We start from the raw sequence: 22,232 nt of genomic DNA, 5'->3' as shown, positions 1-22,232 counted from the left end.
AACGTGTGTGTATGAGGCATGGGGCTAAGTGGATTAAGCACAACCATGCTAGGGCTTTCCGTATCTTCTTATGCAATTGATGAAGTTGTCATTATGGAAATACTCAAATAACTAAGTAGCTTATTGGCTGCTGAGTTTCCTTTGCATAAGATAGTGTCCCCAACTCAGCAAAGACAATGTTTCTATGCTCACTGTTGACTCTGAGAAGAAAAACACTTCAAGTATGAATTCTTTTGTTCAGCATCTTTTCCTATGCTAAAGAATCTACATGGAAGACAAAAGCAGGGGTCAAATAGTTGTGAGCTAGGTGATGGGAGGTAAGTGGCAGTGGCCAATCTGGACTTCTTTTCTAGTCTTAGAGCTGACTGGTGGCATCTGAGGATATGACCCCACCAGAAGTATCCCAAGCCCTTGCGTTTAGATACCACTGAAATAAAAATAGGTGTGATCTCTGGGGAGGGTAATAAGAATAATAATAATGAGAATGCAAATTAACTCAATCCTGAATACTACCTGGAAAATTTGGGAAATGTAGCTGTGGTAGTCCAAGGGATAGATTCCTCCTACCTCAAGTTTAATACCAGCTATTCAAGAAATAGACAACTTCCATCTGAATCATTCTTACAAGCTGAATTTTTATTTTTACTAAATTATCTATGTTAAAAAATCTGTGCCTGGTGTGGAATTTCACTCCATCAAGTGTTACAATGACTTTTCATTTTCAGTACAAGCAGGAGAATGAATGAAGGACAAGTGTTAGGAAAAATGGCAATAAATTAGAATATAATTTACAAAAGCAAAAAATAAAAGTAACAGTGTACCACATTAATACTGAGTACAAAATAATAAGCAACAACTAATCACAATAATACAAAGGTAATTTCATTCTGTATTATTAAGGATACCTATGTGACATTCACTCAAAAGATTCCTAGTGAAATGAACTGACTGGAGAGTTACATGTGTCTCAAGGGATTTAATCAGTTGGGTACATTTCCCTTTCAGTGTAGGGCAGGCCTTTATGCCAGTGGTGGGTTCTGCTCTCAGCCGCAGAGTACCAGCTTCCTTGGGGGTCCCTAAGTAGTCTATATAACGCATTATTTTTGGAGGGTCTGCCTCTGTGGCTTAGCCTCCACTGATGAGCCTATTGTTGCTGTTTAGGAAAAGAACACTATGTAGCCACCGATTGACTAGAGAGTAGCAGCGGTATTGTGATGTGCTGTGGAACGTGATTTCCACCCCCCTCAGATTTAAATTCAGGGCCTATCTGAAGATGTTTAGTCCTGTTACATTCTGTGCTTGGTTCCTCCTGAAAAGGTGGCCTGATGCTGGCCCTGGGAGCTCCCTGGTGCCCATGCACAGCCCACAGGGAACCCTGGCTGCCCTTCTCTCCCAGCACCAGTTTGGGGGCCTGCAGGGTGCCCAGGAGGATGGCCCTCACAGGTGAGGTTAAAAAAAATGGCCTTTAATCAGTCATGTAAGAAATCTTTTGAAAGAAAAAACATGAACTGATCTTTATGTTGGAGAAAGGCAAACCTGAATAGAACCTATTGTGTCTAAAGTGCCACAGAAACCACTCCTCTTTTGTTGATGTCACCAGGGCATGTTAGCACCAAGTGAGCTGCTCTTTGCAGAGCACCAAGGAAATTCAGTGCTGGGGCCGCACTGCCCACGGGCCGCCCTCCCTTCAACTGAATGGCTAACATGGCACTGAGGCTGGTCTTGTAAGGGCAGCACAGATAGGGGCCCCGGCCACAGCTCTCAAGTATCGTTAATAGCTCTCCCAGGGAAGCTCAGGGAGGTGAGCTGTGGGGTGGAGAAAGCTGGTGATGAGATATAAAGGACCACACCTGAGCACGCAGAGCAACATCCCATGTTGACTCTTCACAGCTAACCTGAAGTCTAGGTTGGTATTTGGACTCTGTGAGTCTCTTTTCCTTCCCGATAGCACCTAATCAGCCACGGTAGGTCGTGGAAAAAGCCACATGCCTGACATGGAGTTTCAGAGCACAGTGATGGATTGAAGTCAAACATACTCTTTAACTGCATGTAGCATCTTTACACAGTAGCCATTAGGTTGGACTCAGAGGTGCTGGGGTGGCATGGTGGACACGCGGGCAGGACACAAAGCACATTCGTCAAGAACCGCCGCTAGCTACGAGTGTTCAAGTACAAAATGTTAGTAAGAAACAAGTACCCTCTTTTTCTTCTTTCTTTTTTAAAGAAATTTTCACTGTTTCACTGTTTGATGAGCATGATGTGAAACTTGTGGCTAGGGAAGGGGGGAGCGAGTCAGTTTAATTCAGGTCGATTTGATTCTAGAATTTGACTTGCTCAAGAAACTGGGCTTCACATTTAATTGCTGTTCAGAGTACCCATAAGAATATAACATGCTTGGTTGAGTGACTATTAAAATTATGCTTTATGATCTCTAGTCTTCGTGCGTTTTCTTCTTTGGTTGCTATCCCGTGCCTACTGCAAACCTCACAGAAACAGCACATCCATGTGCATGCACACTCGCCTACCCACACACTCCAAAGCGCCCGCACACACACACACTTGCTCCCACATAAATAAATGCCCTTCTGCCACAGAAGGGACATCTGGAACCCATCATAATTGTCAGCAAAGGGGTCTGAGCAAGACCCTGGTTGTTACTGAGCCCGTCTATCTTTTGCATGGCATCGTCTCTGTAAGCCTAACAATGCGTGCAGCGACCCAGCGGGGCAGAGGCCGCCCTGTGGCTGGTGAGGATGTAAACACAAGTGAGTCCGAGTGACTCAGATTAAGAGCTGAGGCATCCTGTGGGATGGCAGCAAAGGGCCTGGTACTTCAGTCTCTACCATACCCCGGTCTGGCTTCTGCGTGACACTGAAATGTTTTTTCTCTTAAACTTTTAATGGAAATCTCAGCTTCACTTGCACAACGGCAGGTTGGCCACAGTCTTTTAGCACTGAATTTATAGACCTGCACAGCTGCAGTAACGGATGCACTGCTTTCAACTAAGTCCTTCACTGTTGTTCAGGTTAAGATAGTTTATGTATGGCTCACAGCAGTGTTCAGAACAGGGGATTATTCTTAAGGAAATTAAGTAGAAGGAAGAAAAATCATACAAGCTTTCATTACTTTTGATTTATAATTGCTCCTTAAATTATAGTTCAAAGCCCATCTTTAGAATTTAAATTGTGGTGCTGTGGTAGCGAGATAAAGTATAGTAAATATTTTAAGCTATGATTTAAGATTTCTGAATCTTCTTTACTTCCATAGTTGACCAAATTGTAACAGCTACATTTTAAAGTTTTAAATACAAATGGATTCAGTGTCATTGCTAAGTCTATAATAAAAATTATCTTAATGGTCCAAGGAGGTAAACAGGCTGTTGGATTTACTCGAAAGAACACAAACGTTCCACAGTAAGCAAGTCTCCCTGTGTTGTTTGGATCTCTCCGCTCTGGCATTCCCCCCTGAAACTGTGTCCAGCACTTTGGATCAATAAATCCTACTTCACAGAAGTTAAAATAATATTGAAATCCTGTCAGCTAGGGCTGACCAGTGGTTACGTTTTCCACAGGGTAATGTATTTGCAAGGACATCAGTCCTCTTCCTCTGGGTGGCTCCCTTTGATGGACACATTTCCACGACGAAGTGACAAGGCCCTGTCTCTGGCTTTCCGTGGGTCACTGTCCTTGGCAGGTCTTACAACACATCTGTCTGAAGTACGCTCGATTGCAGAACTCGAACTTCAGCACCAGCGGGCAATAAGCCACTTTGTTCACATCTTTGCACTCTAACAAATGGGGGCAGAAAATGGAAAACAATTAGAGGCACATAAACAAGTACATAAACAAGCCAACGAGCCCGGATGTTCGGCGAGGGCCTCCCCTTGCGCCAATCCACCTTGGCTTTCACATCCATGTGGTTCTTGTTTTTATTTTTAAGCTTACCCTGTCTGGGACAGCCTACCAGAAACATTCTTTTGATACATTTTAACACAAATTAAAAAAAAAAAAAGATTGCAAGGCTTTCCTCCCAGACTTTTATAAGTATGGTGCATGCCCACTATGTCTTGAAAGAATTACCATTTGTTTGGATAAGTGATCACTTTAGACAGCTTCGAAACATGAGTCATTTTTCTTACAGCGCTTTTATTGCTTCTTTCTCAAGGGTTATTTTATTCAGCAGTGCAAGGTTATCCAAAATCAAACATGAGTTGCATTGTTTGATACCCAAGTACACATGTCTCAAGAGAACCTCTGCATCTGTGAGGCGTGGGGATGGGCCGGGGCGAATGAAAAGGATTGCTGACAGTGGCCTAGATTCAGCAACGACACTAGACAAAGAGGGAAACTTTGAGGGGTTGGCCTCAAATGGCAGCAGTCTGTGGGTTATGGAAACATGTAGAAATGTCTTTTTTTAATTTGGAAGTGAGACATGGCCTTCTTTTTTCCTATGTGTATTTTCTCCTCGGTGCTAGAATTGCCACAGTTGAAGCCTGAAGCCTGCACTCCTTGCAGCCAGAAGGTGAATAAATGATTCTTTCTCCATCTCCCCTTGAGGCCGGTTACAGAAGATGGGGCTGAGGGCCGGATCTCAGAGAAAGGGACATGCGCCTTTGATTCTCAGAGACCCCACCACCCCCAAGACCCCTCTGCTGCTAGTAATGATATTCTTCTCCAGTCCTCTGGTCACTTTTATCTGGGGATTTTAAATACTTTGTAAACCAAGTAATTAAATTTCCATATGCCTCCCAGAATCAAAGTTCCACCCTCACTTTTCCAGGTGGTCACACTGAAGCATCCTGGGTAAATTGTTGAAGGTAATTAGAATCAGGCAGAACACTGGGTGAAGTTTAGCGGAACAGCAGTGCTCTGGTTGTTGTTGTTTGCTTGTTTTTTCCTCGCTTCAGAAATTCCCCACAGCTCAAAGAAGTCACGTACATGGTACATGAGCCATGTGATAAGCTTGGGAAATTGAGTGCAAAGGCGGAGGAGAGTTTACAGTCCTTCTTACTGAAAAGTCAGCTAACGATCGCACCGAGCTCACTTTCAAGGCTCTTGCAGTGAAAGACCTGAACCTTCGGACTATAACCCCCAACCCTCTGAAAATGTAAGCTCTGCTACCGTCGAACTCTCTTAGTCAAGATTTGAGTTACAGAGAGAATAGAAGTCAGAAATTTGAATAGAAACTTTCCACAATACGATTCTCAGTAAGTTAATGGTTTGGCTGAAAACAGATAGGAGACACGTAGAAACTTCTTTAAATTTTGCACTAAAATGTAGAAATCGGTCAGTATTTTGTCTATTGAGTTTGAGTTTGAGCTGAAAAGATCTCCACGTATTTTAATTTGGAGGTCACTTGTTGTTTTTTTTTTCTTTTCCTGTGTCATGACCAGTCAAAAGTAACCAAAAAAAAAAAAAAAGTTTACACTAAGAATATTTTTGTGGAAAAAAGTTTTATCAGTGTAACCAAGAGGGATATATTGTCAAAGTAACGAAGTTACTGAAATGGGGGAAAGAGCTGAGCACCAACGATGAGAGGGGCCGGCACAGTTCCTCTCGGCTTTAATCCCGGCCACCCTCCCCTCCCCACGGGCAGCAGCCCGGGACGCCACCGCGCACAGACTCTGCCGTGGGGCTTCGCGGGGCGGCTTGAAACACAAAACACACTTTAGCTTTGGCCTTCTTTGCCAAAATATACAAATGATTTAGCTGATAATCAGATAGAGGAGGACTGGTTGTTTTAATAGTACGAGGAGATAAAATTAGAAGCCAGACTGCCTGGGTTTAACCCTAGCTTTATCATTTACGAACTTTATGACTGAACAAACCGGTTAACCTCGCCGGGCCTGAGTTTCCCCGTCAGCAAAGGGGGACCATCAGAGGTCCCGCCCCGCCTGCAACGCGGATACCCCATGCTGTCACCTCGCGCACAGACAGCCCCCGATTGGAGCAGAATACTGAACTAGTGTCATTATGACACCTATTAGTTTTTCTTTTAATCCTCACCTGAGGACATATTTATTGAGTTTTATAGAGAGAGGAAGGGGGAGAGAGGGAGAGGGAGAGAGGTGGGGGGGAGAGAGAGAGAGAGACAGAGAGACAGAGAGAGAGAGAGAGAGAGAAACACCGGGTGGGTTGCCTCTCAGCGCCCCGGCCTCCCGCACGCACCCCGACTGGGAGTTGAACTTGCAGTCTCGGTGTGCGCCCTGACTGGCAAGCAAACCCACGACTTTATGATGTACGCGATGACGCGGCAGCCAACCGAGCCGCCCGGCCAGGGTGCCAACTATTACTTATTATCTCTTACTCATTATCTTATTACTATTACTTACTATCTCTCACTAGCTGATAACAGTGCGCTGCACTCCGAACTTCTCAACGAGGACGCGGCGTTTAGGTTACTACGGAGAACACGCTGTCCTATAGGCAGACGTCAGTTTGCCGACCGGACAAGGAATATTCCCTGGGCATACATACAACTCTATCGGGAGACTCATTACTCCGTTTATGGAAGAGTCACTGGACCAGGAAAACTCCGAGAAGAGCAAAATACAAGCAACTCCACAGATTTTTCCTTATAGATTTAGACTTTGGAATCGGATTCAATACTACATGACAAATATAGAGTAAAATAAAATATTCAGAAATTGTTCTTCCCTCCAACAACTGCTCTACCCACCCTCTCAGGCCCTCGTAAATACGAGTACTCGGGATTTGGCTCCTTAGGTGGGTGCTGGGAACGAGGCGCCGCTCCTGGGGGTGCGGAGGCCCAGAGCGCCCTCCAGGCCGGCGGCGGTGTCCAGCCCCGGGGCAGCCTGGGGACCAGCTGCCGCTGTGTCCTTCTGTGACTTCCCCAATGCCTCTGTTAAGTGCGTTCCCGACTAACTCGATTCTGAGTACCTTGATCGGAAGCAGGACGTTAGTTGGGTGCGGGAGCAGGACCAAGCATTGGGAGGTAGGGACCCGCCCGCGCCAGCAGCACAAAACGGCGGTGAGAAGCCAGGTCTGGAGTGAGGCCCGCGGGTGAATTCTGGCTCCTCCCAGTGTGTGCTTGTGCGAGGCCAAGTGACTTTACCTCTCCAAACCGTCGCCTTTTCACTGCGAAATGGAGACGGTGATAAGATCTGTTCATGGGATGTCGTGGGCCTTACAGGAGGCGACACGGCGCCCAGCACAGGGAAGCGCTCCGCTTACTGGCTCTCGTCATTACTGTCACTGGCACACCTGCCGGTGAGACAGCCGTGCTGGACTGTTTCTCTGGGGCCCACACTGAAATGTGCATAGGCTCCCAGGAAGGGTGACAGGTTGGCTCGCGTGAGCAAATAAACAGAAAGACATTAAGCAGAGAGCAGGTGGATTGTGATTGGGTGGAGGCGATCCGAGGTTGGGCTTTGGTGAGATGCTAAAGTGGTGACACTTGGACTCTATGAGGACACTCAGCCTGGATGCAGTGTAGGGGCTCTCACAAAGGAGCGGGTGCCAGGACCATTCCCTTCCTCCTTTTTGGTTTTGCTTTCTAAGGACCGCCCACCTGGAAGAATCAGTCTTTGGGATGATGAAAATCTATTCACCAAAGATAACTGTGACTAGTCTTTTATTCTCTGTCTTTTAACTCCATAAGAGCTTAATCTAGTAATAATAACACTAAAAATAATTTACCAAATGTCTCCGATGTGCCATGCACTGTCTTAGTTGGCTTTATATATTTATACATTTAATCCTCTTAAATATATAAAACATCGGTTTTACACAGATGGCAAAACTGAAGCTCAAAAAGGTTGCAAACCCCATGCTGGGTCACACAGCTAGTTGGCCTAAGAATTGAGACCAGAACTCAGGTTTGTCTGACTCCAATACCACTCTATTTTGGCTGCATTTTTAGCATCTAAGTGGAAAAAAAAAAGGGTTTCTGCCTGACAAAACTTCTGTATTCTTGGCTGATACCACTGATGGTAGGTCAACCTTTGGTCCATTATCAGGAGGTCTGCTCTGCCACCTTAGAGCAGGGAAAATGTTTGAAAGGAGGGTTCTAGGTCAAAGGCATTCAGAATAGCCGGAATACTTTTCTTTAGCTATATCTTCATCCCTAAATTGTGTAAAATTACATAAGTGAAAGGTGATGTTAGACACACCAAGACATTTAAAGTCCCTATTATTACAGAAGGCTAAATGTACTAAAAAAGATTAGTACCAGTTTTAAATTATATGGATGTTCAGCCCCTCTGTCACTTTCTTAGCTTAGTGAAGACTGACGTTTTGAGCCCTTGGAATGACTCGCTGGCATTGTGCTGATGTAGTTGAGAGGCCTTCATTATACAATGTATCACTCACTAGTGTGCCTCGTCCTCAGAGCCCATTGAAAGTGTGGAGTAGTCTTTTTACTCCCACCTTTAAGCCAATACACAGTTTACATCGGTGATAAAACCCTACTTTATTGCACATAAAGTAAACCACATTTTCCCACTAAACTCAAAAGGGTAACAGAAAAGTTCTGCTTTAATTTCTAAACCATCTTTGGTTGGCCTTGGTATCTAGCTAATATCTAAAATATCTATAAAGTAAGAGTCTCTCTGTACCCAAGTAATACATAATCTGAAAATAAACAATTACACTGGGAGATCTAGTAAAAGGAATCCTTTAGTTTAGGTAGAATCTTTTGTGATACAATCTCTCTGTAATGGATATATCACATTTTCTTCATACAGATACACTACATCCACTGCTTTTAAGGAGTGGAATCTGAGCCACAAGGGTCAAGGATGTTAAGATGAAGAAGCCTGATTTGCTCATCTATCATCATGTACAGCCAAGTACCCTCCTGGAGGACAATGACAAGACACTCTTTCTACCTTTCTTCTTGTGAGGTTATTGGAAGGGTGGGAGGTCCTTACTGTGTGGCTTCTAGGAATCTTTTGCTGACCTAACTAGTCTCTCCTTTTTAAAAAATACATACCTCTCCCAATCAAAAAATAAAGTTTCACTTTACCTGAGGCCCAAGACCTGTGGTGGGAGAATTTAAGGAGTATCCCTAAATTCTTCTCGGGGAGACTTGGGAATATACCCAGGACTGAAAACCAGCCGCTAGGCCCTGTGATGTGAACTGGACCCATTCTTAGCATCTTAAGTCACTTGCCAGGTTTGCTGGGTCTTGCTGGTAATTTGGGTTTTGGTAGAACTGAATGATAAAATTTAGGCAACCTGTTTCACAGGCAACACCTGACTCTACTTATCACTGATGTTCCCATGGGTTTTTTCCCAGCTGCTTTAGATTAATCTTTCAAAACCCGGACCTAAAAGACGTGGTTTCAAAATACTCGTACTGAACAGAGCCTTATGAATTTAGATTCAGATTCATTGTGACTTTGATGCCTTGGCTTGGTCCAAGGAGTACAAGAGCAACTCCAAAAATGCAGTACTCTTATATTTAATTCATAAAACCTTGCAAAGCCTGTTTAATTGTATCCTTGAAGTGAGTTGCGATACACAGGACACATCTCTCCATGACCTGGTTGGACCATTCAGCATCTTTCTACAGAGAACGCATGCCCTCTGTGCCTGTAGGTTCTTTATGCCATTCAGAGGAAGAACGCAGTGGGTAGAGAGTTATGACCTAAGTACCTAAGGGTCTACCTTCTGGATTACAAAAGTACAACCAGCTGTGCCTGTCAAACTGCCGGTGGAGATGCAGAACCCGGCGGGAAAGGAGGCCACAAAGGCTGCGCATGCGCGCGTGCACGTGCGGTACAGGCGAGGATGTGAGCTCAGCTGTACTTTTCCCAGTAAAATCGTACTTGAGCCCTGGACACTGTACATATTCAGACTGAATGAAATAAGTTTTGCTTGGGAACTTGATATTATTCATTGCATTGGGAACAGTACACTAACTTTTTATCCTCAAAACAGTGATGCCAACTAGGGAACTTTCTTTATTTCAACCCACCATGGACTAAGCCTCTCCTTTCTCTCTTTCTCTCTTTCTCAGCTGCTTCTTACCTAGTCTCATTCCCTGGATGCCAACTATATTTAACCTGGGGTGACATGATTCCAACACAAATCCAGAGCTCCCTTGAAACCAGACATACAGGAATGTGAACCTGAATGCTGATGGGGATTATGAGCTCTTTAAAGTGGCTAAGAACAAAAGGGTCTTCCTCTCCCTCTTGAAATCGAAGTCTTCACCTTCACCATTCCCTTCACTGACTTTAATACGTTGGATGCCATCTAAAAACCAAAATTCAGTAGCTGTTTTGTTCTGGAGATTTTATGAGATGTCCGGAGCTTCCTAGGCTTGCTTTGAGTCATTTACTTGAGGGAGACTGAGACCCACCAAAGCCACAGCTCCACAGCAGGGCTGGTAAACCGATGTACACCAGCCACACCTTTCCTGAGTTGGTGACCAACTCACAACACACCATGAATCATTATAGTAGCTGACAGGGTGCCTTGTGCAGTTGAGCAGCTGAAAAGACTCGTCATATAAACTACAAGGGAACTTGAAACTGCAGAAAGATGAATAAAATGGCATTCAGGTGAGCTCGAGTAGGCCAGTCTGGGCTGCCAGGTGCACTTTAACAAATCACTCCAAGCAGGATTTCAAATGCAGTGATGCCCAGCATGTCCGTAATTCACTCTTGGCTGCAACGCGGCGTTACCCTCATCAGGGGCAGTCTGTCAAGATCAAGCCTATAATGCTTCAACTTTTAGCTGCAGGCTTTCAGAAATTAAAAAAAAAAAACTAAAGCGGACGTGGAATGCGGCAGATTTCATCTTCTTTCTTCCTCTTCCTATTTTCTTCCCACTAGCTTTTACTTTTGTGACACTCCATTTCTGATCTTCTCCTACCGTCACCTCCACCCATTTCTTAAATCTCTCTCCATTATTTCTTTTTATTTTTAAACATTTTATTCAAATTCCATTATTTTATTATGGCTTTGGGGGACTAATGTGTTTAACTTCCCTATAGATACCTAAATTCTTTATCATCATTAATGATTATAATGGAACCTTGGGAGTCACCCTGAATACCTCCAAGTCTCTCAGCCCTATGTCTAATTGTACATCAGGTTATTTTTTTTTCCCTTTCCATTTTATTCTCCTGTTTTTCAATTTGTTGCCCTCCTTTTGATCCCTGCTGTATCTGCCTTAGTTCAAGACTTTATCATCTCCAGCCTGGACTCTTAGAACAACTTGCTAACTCTTCTCTCACACTAGAAGGCCCTCCCTCTGCTTTTTGACACTCCTGCCATCCTAAGCATGTCACTCCCCAATTTCCTTCACTTGTTTCCTAGAACTCGTAGATAAGAGTCCTAACTTTCTTCCACTGCATACAGGACCCCCGAACCCAAGTCCTCTCTCTCTCTTTATAGCTTCATTTCCTCTGCCTGCTCACCTGCCAGCCCACAGCAGACTTGCTGAGCAACCTCCATGCCTCTGTGCCTGTACACTCTTGTTCTCTGGCAGGAATGCCCAGAATCTCCATGTCTTCTTGGCAAACTGTGACCCCATCCAAGGGACCCACTCATGCTTGCCTTTTCCATGATGCTGCCGCTGGCTACCCCATCCTCTGTAGACTCCTGTAGCTTCTTTCCACCCTGTTACACTGCTGCCCAATTGTGATAAGTATTTGTTTGCATGTTGCCGCCCTTATTAAACTGTGATCCATCTGAGGACAGGGACCTTGTTGTATTCCTTTCACAGTATCTTTGCCTGGCACATAGTAGGTATGTTTGATGAGTAAATGCATTAATGGTTGAATAAATGGAGCATACTTTTAAAAACCATTACCTTGAGGGATGGACAGATAGATATACACATGACAAAGCAAGTTGAGTAAAGTGTTAATGCTAGAATCCAGATGGTGGGTGTTCACTGTACAATTCTTTAAACTTTACTGTATGTTTGAAACTTTTTATTATTTTCGTAACAAAATGTTAGGAGAGGAATCATTTCCTAAACTTTGGTATTATAGTTTAAACAAGCCCCAAGGTTCTGGCAGTGGCCCGTATCATCCATAGAGACCCCAATGAAAGATGGTATTTCATTTTGATTTATTTATTTTAAAGATTTTATTTCTTTTTAGAGAGAGGAGAAAGGAGGGAGAAAGACAAGGAGAGAAACATCGATTGGTTGCCTCTCATTCGTGCCTCAGCTGGGTACGAACCCACAACCCAGGCATGTGCTCTGACTGGGAATCAAACCGGCGACCTTCACTCTGCCACTTTCCAGGACGATGCCCAACCAACTGAGCCTCATGGGTCAGAGCTATTTACTTTTTTTTTTCCACTGAATTTATTGGGTGACATTGGTCGACAAAATCATATAGGTTTTAGGTGTTCAATCCTATAACACATCATCTGCACACTGTATCGTGTGCTCACCACCCAAAGCCAAGTCTCCTTCCCTCACCGCTTATCCCCCCTTACCCTCCTTCACCTCCCCCTGCTCCCCTCCTCTCTGGTAATCACCATGCTGTTGTCTGTGTGTATAAGGTTTTTTTTCTTTTTGCTTAATCCCTTCACCTTTTTCACCCAGCCCACCCTTCCCTCTGAGAGCTGTCAGTCTTTTCTCTGGGAGTCTGTTTCTATTTTGTTTGTTAGTTTATTTTGTTCATTTCACATTCCACATTTGAGTAGATACAACTTTAGAGATTATTTGCTCCAATCTTTCATTATATAGATTAGTAAATTTAGCTCCAGAAATGTTAAGTCACTTAAGAAGGTCATAGTTAGTGGAAGAGTCCGAAAAACACGTAGGTTCTCTGATCACATACCCAGTACATGCACAGCTTTCATAAATGCTCTGTACAAACACTGGTTTGATGGGGCCCTTCAAACCCCAGGGACCAGCACAAACGAGTCACTGGAGACCACAGGCTCCTTCTTCTTGGGAAACTCACCTTCAGTATTGGAAATGGGGGTACTGTCACATTTGCTTTCACACTGCTGCATCGATGGGGGCCGCACAGCTTCTGGACAGTCACTAGATGCCTGTCCAGTGTAGGAGAGACATTGCACAGTCCTCATTTGCTGTCCAAGGCCACACTGCGCAGAACACTAAACCCAAAGACAGAGAGAAACAAAATACTGATCTCAACAATTTTCAGGAGGTAAAAAAGATACTATGTCATTTCAAACATCACATACATCAGTGCTTAAAGCCCATGAATAGTTCATCTTGGAGAAGTGTATGATTAGGTCATTCTATGAGAGAATTGGTTTGGAAATTCAAGGATCAGCTTATACCCAAGAAAGTGGAAGCAACATAGTTCCCAGAAGTTGTCAGATGAAGATTTCTTGGACTAGTATTCCAACAGTTCCAGGCAGTACTGGTGAACTCTAAAAGGAGTATAGTAAGAAAATCCTCGTGAGGAAGTAGAATAATCAGAGAATCCAGGGCTGAGACATCGCTATTGCTCACTGCTTATTATAGGCTCTGGGCAAACTCCCCATGGGGTACTAGTGCTCTGAACCTGATCAAAACCTTAGTTCAGTGTAACAGCAGTGACTGCTGTGGGGCCTGGCGACGGGGCCAGTTTTTCCTAAAAAGAGTTTAAATAAGTACCACAGGTTCTCTAAGGTGCTATGAGCCACACAGACCTGAGAAGTGGTCTCATGTTAGCCAATTTGCATGTCTCCCTCTCCTTTTTCATCTATTCAGGGATTTAGTTATTTCAGAATTGAAGTTACTCTTTGAGTGGCTTAGTTTCAGCTGGGACTCATGCACTGTGCAGGCTGAAGAGTGAAGCTGGGTCTATTCTTTGGGCCTGCCACCCAGAATACCAGAAAGCCTGTGAGATTCGAGATCAAAGGGATGAGGAGCTAACTGGTGCCAAGAGGGGCCACGGTGATGTTTACAAGGTAAACAAACTGAAGCCCCGTTGACTTTGTTTGCAAAAACTCTCAAAGCACAGACGGGACTTGCAAGGATATGCATAGGCACTTTTAAGTTTCTAAATGCAGAATAACATATAAATACACTATAAAAATATACTAAGGCATCTTTGCTTTTTTGGTGGTTAATTTCAATTTTAAGAAACTGAATTTAAAATATAGATGAGAAGAAAAGGATTTATGACATTTAAAAGTATAATCTCAAATTGATAATTGTAAATTTGGTGAAATCACTAAACAAGCAAAATTTTTCTCTCTTTTTTTTAGATTTTATTTATTTATTTTTAGATAGATGGGAAAGGAGGGAGAAACAGAAACATCCCGATGTGTGAAAGATAGATGGACTAGTTTGGGCCCTGACCGGGAAGTGAACCGGTGACCCTTTGGTTTTCAGGCTGGTGCACAATCCACTGAGCCACACCAGCCAGACAGAATACACAAGAAGTTTCAAAGAGACTTAACAGAGCATTACAATGAAGAATGTATAAAAAAGGAATTACTACCTGGTTTAAATAAAAATTATGAGAGCATGTTTGTACTGATTCTTTGATGGCATAGTACCATTACATGTGCGATACCGTCACACTTTTACACTGGGACATTTAACTGCACACGTGCTCACGTGCATTCTTCGTGACCACTTTGTAAATTAAACTAAATACTATTATATAAAACCAAATTCTTCATTGTTTATTACACAAATGCAAATGTTAATTACTTTATGATCATACTTCTTTTGTCTCCCAACAGGGCCAAGCAAGAGTATTTATTCGACTTAGTGGGGACTGAAAATCGTTGCCTGCTCCAAAGTGTGAAAAAAGAGGCCGACAGAACCATGGTGCTCCGGCCATGCTAAACTTCGGTCGGACTTTCGGAAACTGCTTCTATGAAGTGCATTATTTTTTAACATAACCTAATAGATTCTCTTTTTGACATACAAAAACCCCCAATACTTAACTTTCCTTCTATCCAAAAATACTAGTTTGCTTTTAAAGGATTTAAGGTGCCTTCAGCAAGATAACACAATTTTAAAGTGAGAAAGAAAAGAAAAAGAATTGGGACATAAACTGGAAATGAGTCTAATATTAAAATACATACAAAAAGCCTTATATACTTGCTTCCCAATGCATAGTCTCCAACAGAAAAATCCACTGAAGAGTAAGTATTAATGATATTTCAGAGACTGTCAGTCAATACCCCCATATCTTTTATGTGAGGTTAAAAGGAGTTATTTTTTATTTTTTAAATATATTTTATTGATTATGTTATTACAATTGTCCCATTTCTCCCCCTTTATTCCCCTCTGCCCTGCAACCCTCTCCCATCTGTATCCCCCTCCTCCACCTTATTTCATGTCCATGGGTCATACATATAAGTTCGTTGGCTTCTACATTTCCTATACTATTCTTACCCTTCATCTATCTATTCTGTACCTACCATTTATGTTTCTTATTCCCTGTACCTTTTCCCTCATTCCCTGGCCACGCCCCCACCCCCACCCCTCTGATAACCCTCCATGTGATGTCCATTTCTCTGATTCTGTTCCTGTTCTAGTTGTTTGCTTAGTTTGTGTTTGTTTTTGGTTTTCAGGTTCAGGTGTTGAGAGTTGTTTGTTGTCATTTTCTGTTCATAGTTTTTATCTTCTTCTTTTTCTTAGATAAATCCCTTTAACGTTTCATATAATAAGGGCTTGGTGATGATGAACTCTTTTAACTTGACCTTATCTGGGAAGCACTTATCTGCCCTTCCATTCTAAATGAAAGCTTTGCTGGATAGAGTAATCTTAGATGTAGGTCTCTGTCTTTCATGACTTGGAATACTTCTTTCCAGACCCTTCTTGCTTGTAAGGTCTCTTTTGGGAAGTCAGCTGATGGTCCAATGGGAACTCCTTTGTAGGTAACTGTCTCCTTTTCTCTTGATACTTTTAAGATTCTGTCCTTATTCTTCATCTTGGGTAATTATGATGTGCCTTGGTATGTGCTTCCTTGGGTCCAGCTTCTTTGGGATTCTCTGAGCTTCCTGGACTTCCTGGAAGTCTATTTCCTTTGCCAGATTGGGGAAGTTCTCCTTCATTATTTGTTCAAATGAGTTTTCAAAGTGTTGCTCTTACTCTTCTCCTTCTGGCACCCCTATGATTGGGATATTGGAATGTTTAAAGTTGTCCAGGAGGTTCCTAACCCTCTCCTCATTTTTTCAAATTCTTGTTTCTTCATTCAGTTCTGTTTGGATGTTTCTTTCTTCCTTCTGCTCCAAACTGTTGATCTGAGTCCCAGTTTCCCTCCCGTCACTGTTGGTTCCCTGTACGTTTTCCTTTATTTCACTTTTCATAGCCTTCACTTTTTCAGCTATTTTGTGACCATATTCAACCATTCCTGTGAGCATCCTGATTACCAGTGTTTTGAACTCTGCATCTGATAGGTTGGCTATCTCTTCATCACTTAGTTTTATTTTTTCTGGAGCTTTGATCTGTTCTTTCATTTGGGCCATATTTTTTTTTTTTTGTCTCAGCACACCTGTTACATAGTAAGGGGCAGAGCCTTGGGTATTTGCCAGGGCAGGGCGACCCACATCACTGCATTGTGGCAATGTATGTGGGGGAGAGGTCTGAGAGGGAACAATGCCACTTGCTCCACTCTCTGCCAGTTTTCAGTCACTTCCCCCACTACCCACAAACAATTGGGGCCTCTGGTGCTGATTCCCAGGTGGGTGGGTTTGTGTATGTTGTAAGACCCTTTGAGTCTCTCCAACGAACTCTCCTGTGAGGCTGGGAGTTTCTCCCGCAGCCGCCACCACCCCCACAGGTTTTTACAGCCAGAGGCTTTGAGGCTTTATTTCCCCACACTGGAACCGTGGGTTGTGCAGTCTGTCTTGCTCCCCAGTTGTTCCTCCCAGTTTATCTACACTTGAATGTGGGACCACCCACTCCACCAGCCACCGCCTTGCCTCAAGTCCTCTCTGCCTGGCTGCCCGTCTCTGCCCCTCCTACCAGTCTGGATGAATGTTTCTTCTTTATCTCCTTGGTTGTCAGACTTCCACACAATTCGATTTTCTGTCAGTTCTGGTTATTTTTTCTTTTTAAATTTGTTGTTGTCCTTCTTTTGGTTGTGTGAGGAGGCACAGTGTGTCTACCTATGCCTCCATCTTGGCCGGAAGTCAAAAGGAGTTATTTTGCAAGTAGGAAAATTAAGACCCTGGTGTTAAATGGTTTATTCTTGAATTAGTTGAGAGAGTTGGGACAGAATTCAAAGTTTTGGTAGCTTGTTCAAATCTTGGGCCACCTAGATTATTTCACTTTTATTTTAAGTTAAAATGCCAGGCTCCAAGGGGAAGGTAGAAGTGAGAGAAGAGTGTAGGTATGGAGGAATATAGCTAAGTGTGTCTGTGGGTGGCTGTTGCTCTTTGTGAATTGTTTCACACTCACACCTTACATCTAGATTTCTTTTTTCTTTTTTTTAGGTATATGAACTTTTATTTATTTAAAAATTTTTTAAATTTTCTTTTTTAAAGTATATTTTATTGATTATGCTATTAGTTTTCCCAATTTTCCCCCTTATTCCCCTCCACCCCGCCCCCCAAACCTGCCAGCTTCACCCTCCCCCACCCTTGGTTCATGTCCATGGGTTGTATATATAAGTTCTTTGAGTTCTCTATTTCCATACTATTTTTTATCTCTCTCCATCTCTTTTATACCTACCAATTATGCTTCTTCTTCCCTGTACCTTCCCCCCATTTCTCCCTTCTCCCTCCCTACTGGAAACCCTCCATGTGATGTCCATTTCTCTGATTTGTTCCTGATCTAGTTGATTGCTTAGTTTTTTGTTTTCATTGTTTTCTTTTATTTTTTTACGTTCATTTGTTGATAGTTGTGAGTTTGTTGTCATTTTACTGTTCATAGTTTTCATCTTCCTTTTCTTAGATGAGTCCCTTTAACATTTCATATAATAAGGGCTTGGAGATGATGAACTCTTTAACTTGAACTTTTGTGGGAAGCTCTCATCTGCCCTTCCATTCTAAATGAAAGCTTTGCTGGATAGAATCTTCTTGGATGAAGGTCCTTGCCTTTCATGACTTCAAATACTTCTTTCCATCCCCTTCTTGCCAGCAAGGTTTCTTTAAAAAAATCAGCTGATAGGCTAATGGGCATTCCTTTGTAGGTAACATTTTCTTTCCTCTTGCTGCTTTTAAGATTCTTTGTCTTTAATCTTGGGTAATTTAATGATGATGTGCTTTGGTGTGTTCCTCTTTAGGTCCAACTTCTTTGGGACTCTCTGGGCTTCCTGGACTTCCTGGAAGTCTATTTCCTTTGCCAGACTGGGAAAGTTTTCCTTTATTATTTGTTCAAATAAGTTTTCAATTTCTTGCTGTTTGTCTTCTCTTTCTGGCACCCCTATAATTCAGATATTGGAAAGTTTCAAGTTGCCAAAGAGGTTCAAAAGTCTCCTTATTTTTTTGAATTCTTGTTTCTTCATTCTGTTCCATTTGAATGTTTATTTCTTCCTTTTGTTCCAAATTGTTGATTTGAGTCCTGGTTTCCTTCCTGTCACCATTGGTTCCCAGAATATTTTGCTTTATTTCACTTTGGGTATCTTTCATTTGTTCTTTCATTTTTCAACCAAGTTCAATCAGTTCTGTGAGCATTTTGATTACCAGGGCTTTAAATTCTCCATCAGACAGATCGGCTATCTCCTCATCGGTTAGCTCTCTTTCTGAACTTTTGCTTTGTTCTTTCGTTTTGGCCCTATTTCTTTGGGGCCCCTGTTAAGTTGTAAGGGGGTGGGGCAACCCTCTTTGCAGTGCTGCAGCACTGCCTCCGGGGGAGGGGCCAGAGAGGGAACAATGCAGCTTCCCAGCTCCTCTCTAGAGCACTTTTCACCGAACTCTCCTGTAAGACTGGAAGTTTCTCCCACCGTGGCAACCACCGTAGTCCACAGACAGCTCTGAGTCTCCGTTTCCCCTTAAGTAAGTCCTGCCTGTGCAGCCTGCCACCTCACTGTGGTTTCTTTCCATCCATCACCTTACCAGTCTGGTCGTTCTGTTTGACTGTTTCCTTAATTCTATGGTTGTCAGAGTTCCATGCATTTTGATTTTCTGGCACATGTGGTTGTTTATTGATTTTAGATTGGTTGTTATCCTCCTTTGGATTGTGCAAGGAGGCTAAGGGTTTCTACCTATGCCTCCATCTTGGCCAGAACTTACACCTAGATTTCTATGTGTTGTTGCTCATCTCCTGAGCCCTTACAATGAGCCAGTCAGGAGCCTAAGTGTCTCAAGGTGCCGCTTCAGAGGAGCCCACAGAGCAGCTGCCTTACCTGGCCCCAGTCTCCTGTCACCCAGCGAGGAGGGGGGCAGCTACGCAAACTGCAGCGGACGCGGGTAGGGGGCTTGCTCTGCTCCGGACACTGTGCAGCTGGGAATGTTTTAGAAAGGTCACTGCTCTTGCACAGAACAATCCGATGCTTGAATCCTGAACCGCATTTAGGAGTGCACTGGAAAGGAAAGAAATACTAATGAATAACAATGGTAAAGAAAAGTCGAAGAGACTGTTCTCGGAGTAAATATGTGTTAGGGCATACAGTACATACCCTCACTAAGTACTAGGCAAAGTCTTTCAGATATGAAAATTCCTTAAGTATTTAAGCAGCAGTACTTTTATCTTTTTCCCTAAGGTCTTTAAGAGCTAAGCCCAAAGTTTGCTTTTCTTGGCTAACTTATTTTCTTCTTTTATTGAGAGTAGGTTTATTCCTCAATTCCTCCCTATCCTTGGCCACATTCAGCTGTGATAAGATTTTGCTAATTTTTGGAATGTGGAATTGTTGGTTTCCTACTTGTTGGGTGTAGCCTTCTGAAGAAAATTCTTATGTTATTAGCAGACCACAAGAACGTGTCTTTGTGAAGCAAGCTAGAGGTAGATTTACATGTGCATTCTTACAGTGTGGTGGCTATGAACACATGGTCGCAGGTGATGGTTTATTGCACAGAAAATCTCTGGATTTTTCCCTGTCCATCAGTTAAACATAATGAATTTTATTATTGTTTAGTTGGATCAGTCTGTTCACACTAAGGTAAAGGTGCTTCTTCCTATGTCACAAAGAGCTTTATGTACGTCTTTTCCAGGTTAATTAACATAGTGGCTGACTGAAGTCCTCCAGCTTTCTCCCCTGTATGCCTGAACCCTTCCTTAAAATTTGTACTTTCTCTCAGCCAGGGGAGAACCTTATCTACAATATTTTAAGCCCTGTTTCTACTCCTTTTATTTAAAAATTTTTTTCACATCTCCTATAGGAACTAGACAGGGGGAAGGGACATAAAAATGAAAGACTGTCTTTACACCTCTAGGGGTTCATAGTTTTACATAGGAGATAGGCATGTGAACACAAGTTTAAATACCAAAAAAGAGGATGTAGAATTTATAAATTCTATGCCCCTCATCACCATCTGCCTATTTGATAATTATGTATTTACCTATCTTTTTACCCCTACCAGATTATAAGATCATTAAAATTATTTTATTTCTGCTCTACCCTTTTCTCCCACCCTGACCTCATGATCCAGCAGAGGGCTTTGAGTTAGCACTCAACAAATACATACTGTCCTTTATCTGGAAAGACGATGGTTCTGATTCACCATCAGGTAAACCAAGATGTATTAGTCATGGGATGGGAACATCTTAATGGATACTACACACCCTGGAGTGGCTGTGTCTGGAGCAATCCTTGAGCCCAGTACATGTCATAGAAAGAAAGAAAAATACTAACATTTTTTTAGGTGAAAATCAAGGATCCCATGAACACTCTTCACCACAATGAATGTAATAACAATAAATTTCCTCCAACTTAGGAAAAATTGTCATTAGGATGCATTTTGAAGGAGGATAACATTCAGTTCTTTCCAATAAGGTTACAGAAGAGGCTTTAGTTAGGGATCCAGAGAAAAATTCCTGACCCGTTATTCCTTTTCACAGACAAATCAATATCCTTATTTCCAGCGGCTGCCTCACTCTACCCATATAATCAATGACTAGGTACCATTAATTTGACTCCTAAATCTCTCTCGCATCTGTTGATTTCTCAGTCTCCGCTGCTATCAACCTTACTACAGACAGCAGCACTGCCTACAAGTAATATTGGAACGGCTTTCTAACTGGTCTCCTATTTCTTGCTCTTGCTTCACTCCAGTCAATTCTCTAAAGCACACATTCAATTATATTCTCTTCTTGTGGAAAAAAAAAAAAACCCTTCACTGGCTCACTGTTGTCTTCAGGATAAAAACTGAACTCTTGAAATATGATTACTATACCCTAATAGCAATTTTCTGCTTACTTCTTCAGATTCATCTCTCCACGCTAAATGCTAGGCCAGTCCCAGGCACGGAGCTAATGCTGCTGCTGCTATGTCTACTACAGCTGTTACTAATGATGAAAATTATAGCAGCGACCACTTAACACACACTGTGTACACCAAGTGTTAAGTGCTATAATTTACATGGTCCTCACGAAAATTCTGTGAGATGGCAATTACTGTTGTTTTTAAAATGAAAAAAACAATCTTAGAATAAATCATTGATAGAAACTCATGCAACTGTTAAGTGGCAGACCTGATGCCGACGCCCACCGAGCGTGTCCTGGATAGCAGGCATCGCACCGTGTACTTCATGCATAGTTTCATTTAATCTTCACAACAGGCCTATCGTTTCATATTTCAAGCAACAACGTGCAAACGTATCTTGCCATCGTGCATTCTGTACAATGAATATCACCCCGATTCAGGTCTCGAGCTCGTCCCACTTGTGTTTAGTCCCCTTGGCCTCACAGCAACGCCAGAAAGCAAAGCCCGGGAGGATTCTTGTCACGTTCTTAACGCTTCATATTGTTATTGATAATAGTAAGTCTACTGGCTTCGTCCCACTGGAGCTTCACAGCTTACAATATCTCTCAAATACATTATTTTTATACAAGTTCATGAGACTTGCTACAGATGAAGAGAGCTTAAATAACTTAATCAAGGTTAAAGAGACAGCAAGTGGTACAGCTGGAACTAAATCCTAAGCCTCTGATCCATACTTTGGCTCTTCGCATTGGCAGAAACAAGGCCATGAGAACACATCGGTATTCACTCCTATAGAAATAAACTAAGGTAAAATACGAGAGCATAGAGGGCACTTCAGGCTTCAGGGATCCAGGTGGAAACACAAAGGGTGGATAGGGTATTCAGTTTTAGTACTTTGAGGCTATGATTAGTTTTCTATATTGGGAACATTTATTGAAAAATATACTTGTGCCACACCCCTCCCCTTTCATATTTTAAAAGCAATCATATGTATAGGGAAGCCTGGGACATATGTCCCT

General features: G+C 42.6%; 1 protein-coding gene across 1 annotated transcript in view; it reads right to left on the bottom strand.

Annotated features, from left to right (window-relative positions):
* Window positions 1-664: 664 nt before the first annotated feature.
* ADAMTS6 (ADAM metallopeptidase with thrombospondin type 1 motif 6) overlaps window positions 665-22,232 on the bottom strand; it is a 240,661-nt gene continuing 219,093 nt past the window's right edge. The window contains exons 23-25 of the mRNA XM_024578536.4: window positions 19,198-19,374; window positions 12,895-13,051; window positions 665-3,787 (exon numbers count right to left, since the gene is read on the bottom strand). Coding sequence (XP_024434304.2) covers window positions 3,678-3,787; window positions 12,895-13,051; window positions 19,198-19,374 — 444 coding nt within the window. The 3' untranslated portion in view covers window positions 665-3,677. The remainder of the gene's footprint in view (window positions 3,788-12,894; window positions 13,052-19,197; window positions 19,375-22,232) is intronic.

The sequence above is a fragment of the Desmodus rotundus genome, chromosome 1 (assembly GCF_022682495.2).
Source record: "Desmodus rotundus isolate HL8 chromosome 1, HLdesRot8A.1, whole genome shotgun sequence".
Taxonomy (NCBI): Eukaryota; Metazoa; Chordata; class Mammalia; order Chiroptera; family Phyllostomidae; genus Desmodus; species Desmodus rotundus.
Note: the sequence above shows the minus strand (reverse complement) of the source record. Positions and strands in the feature narration are given on the sequence as shown.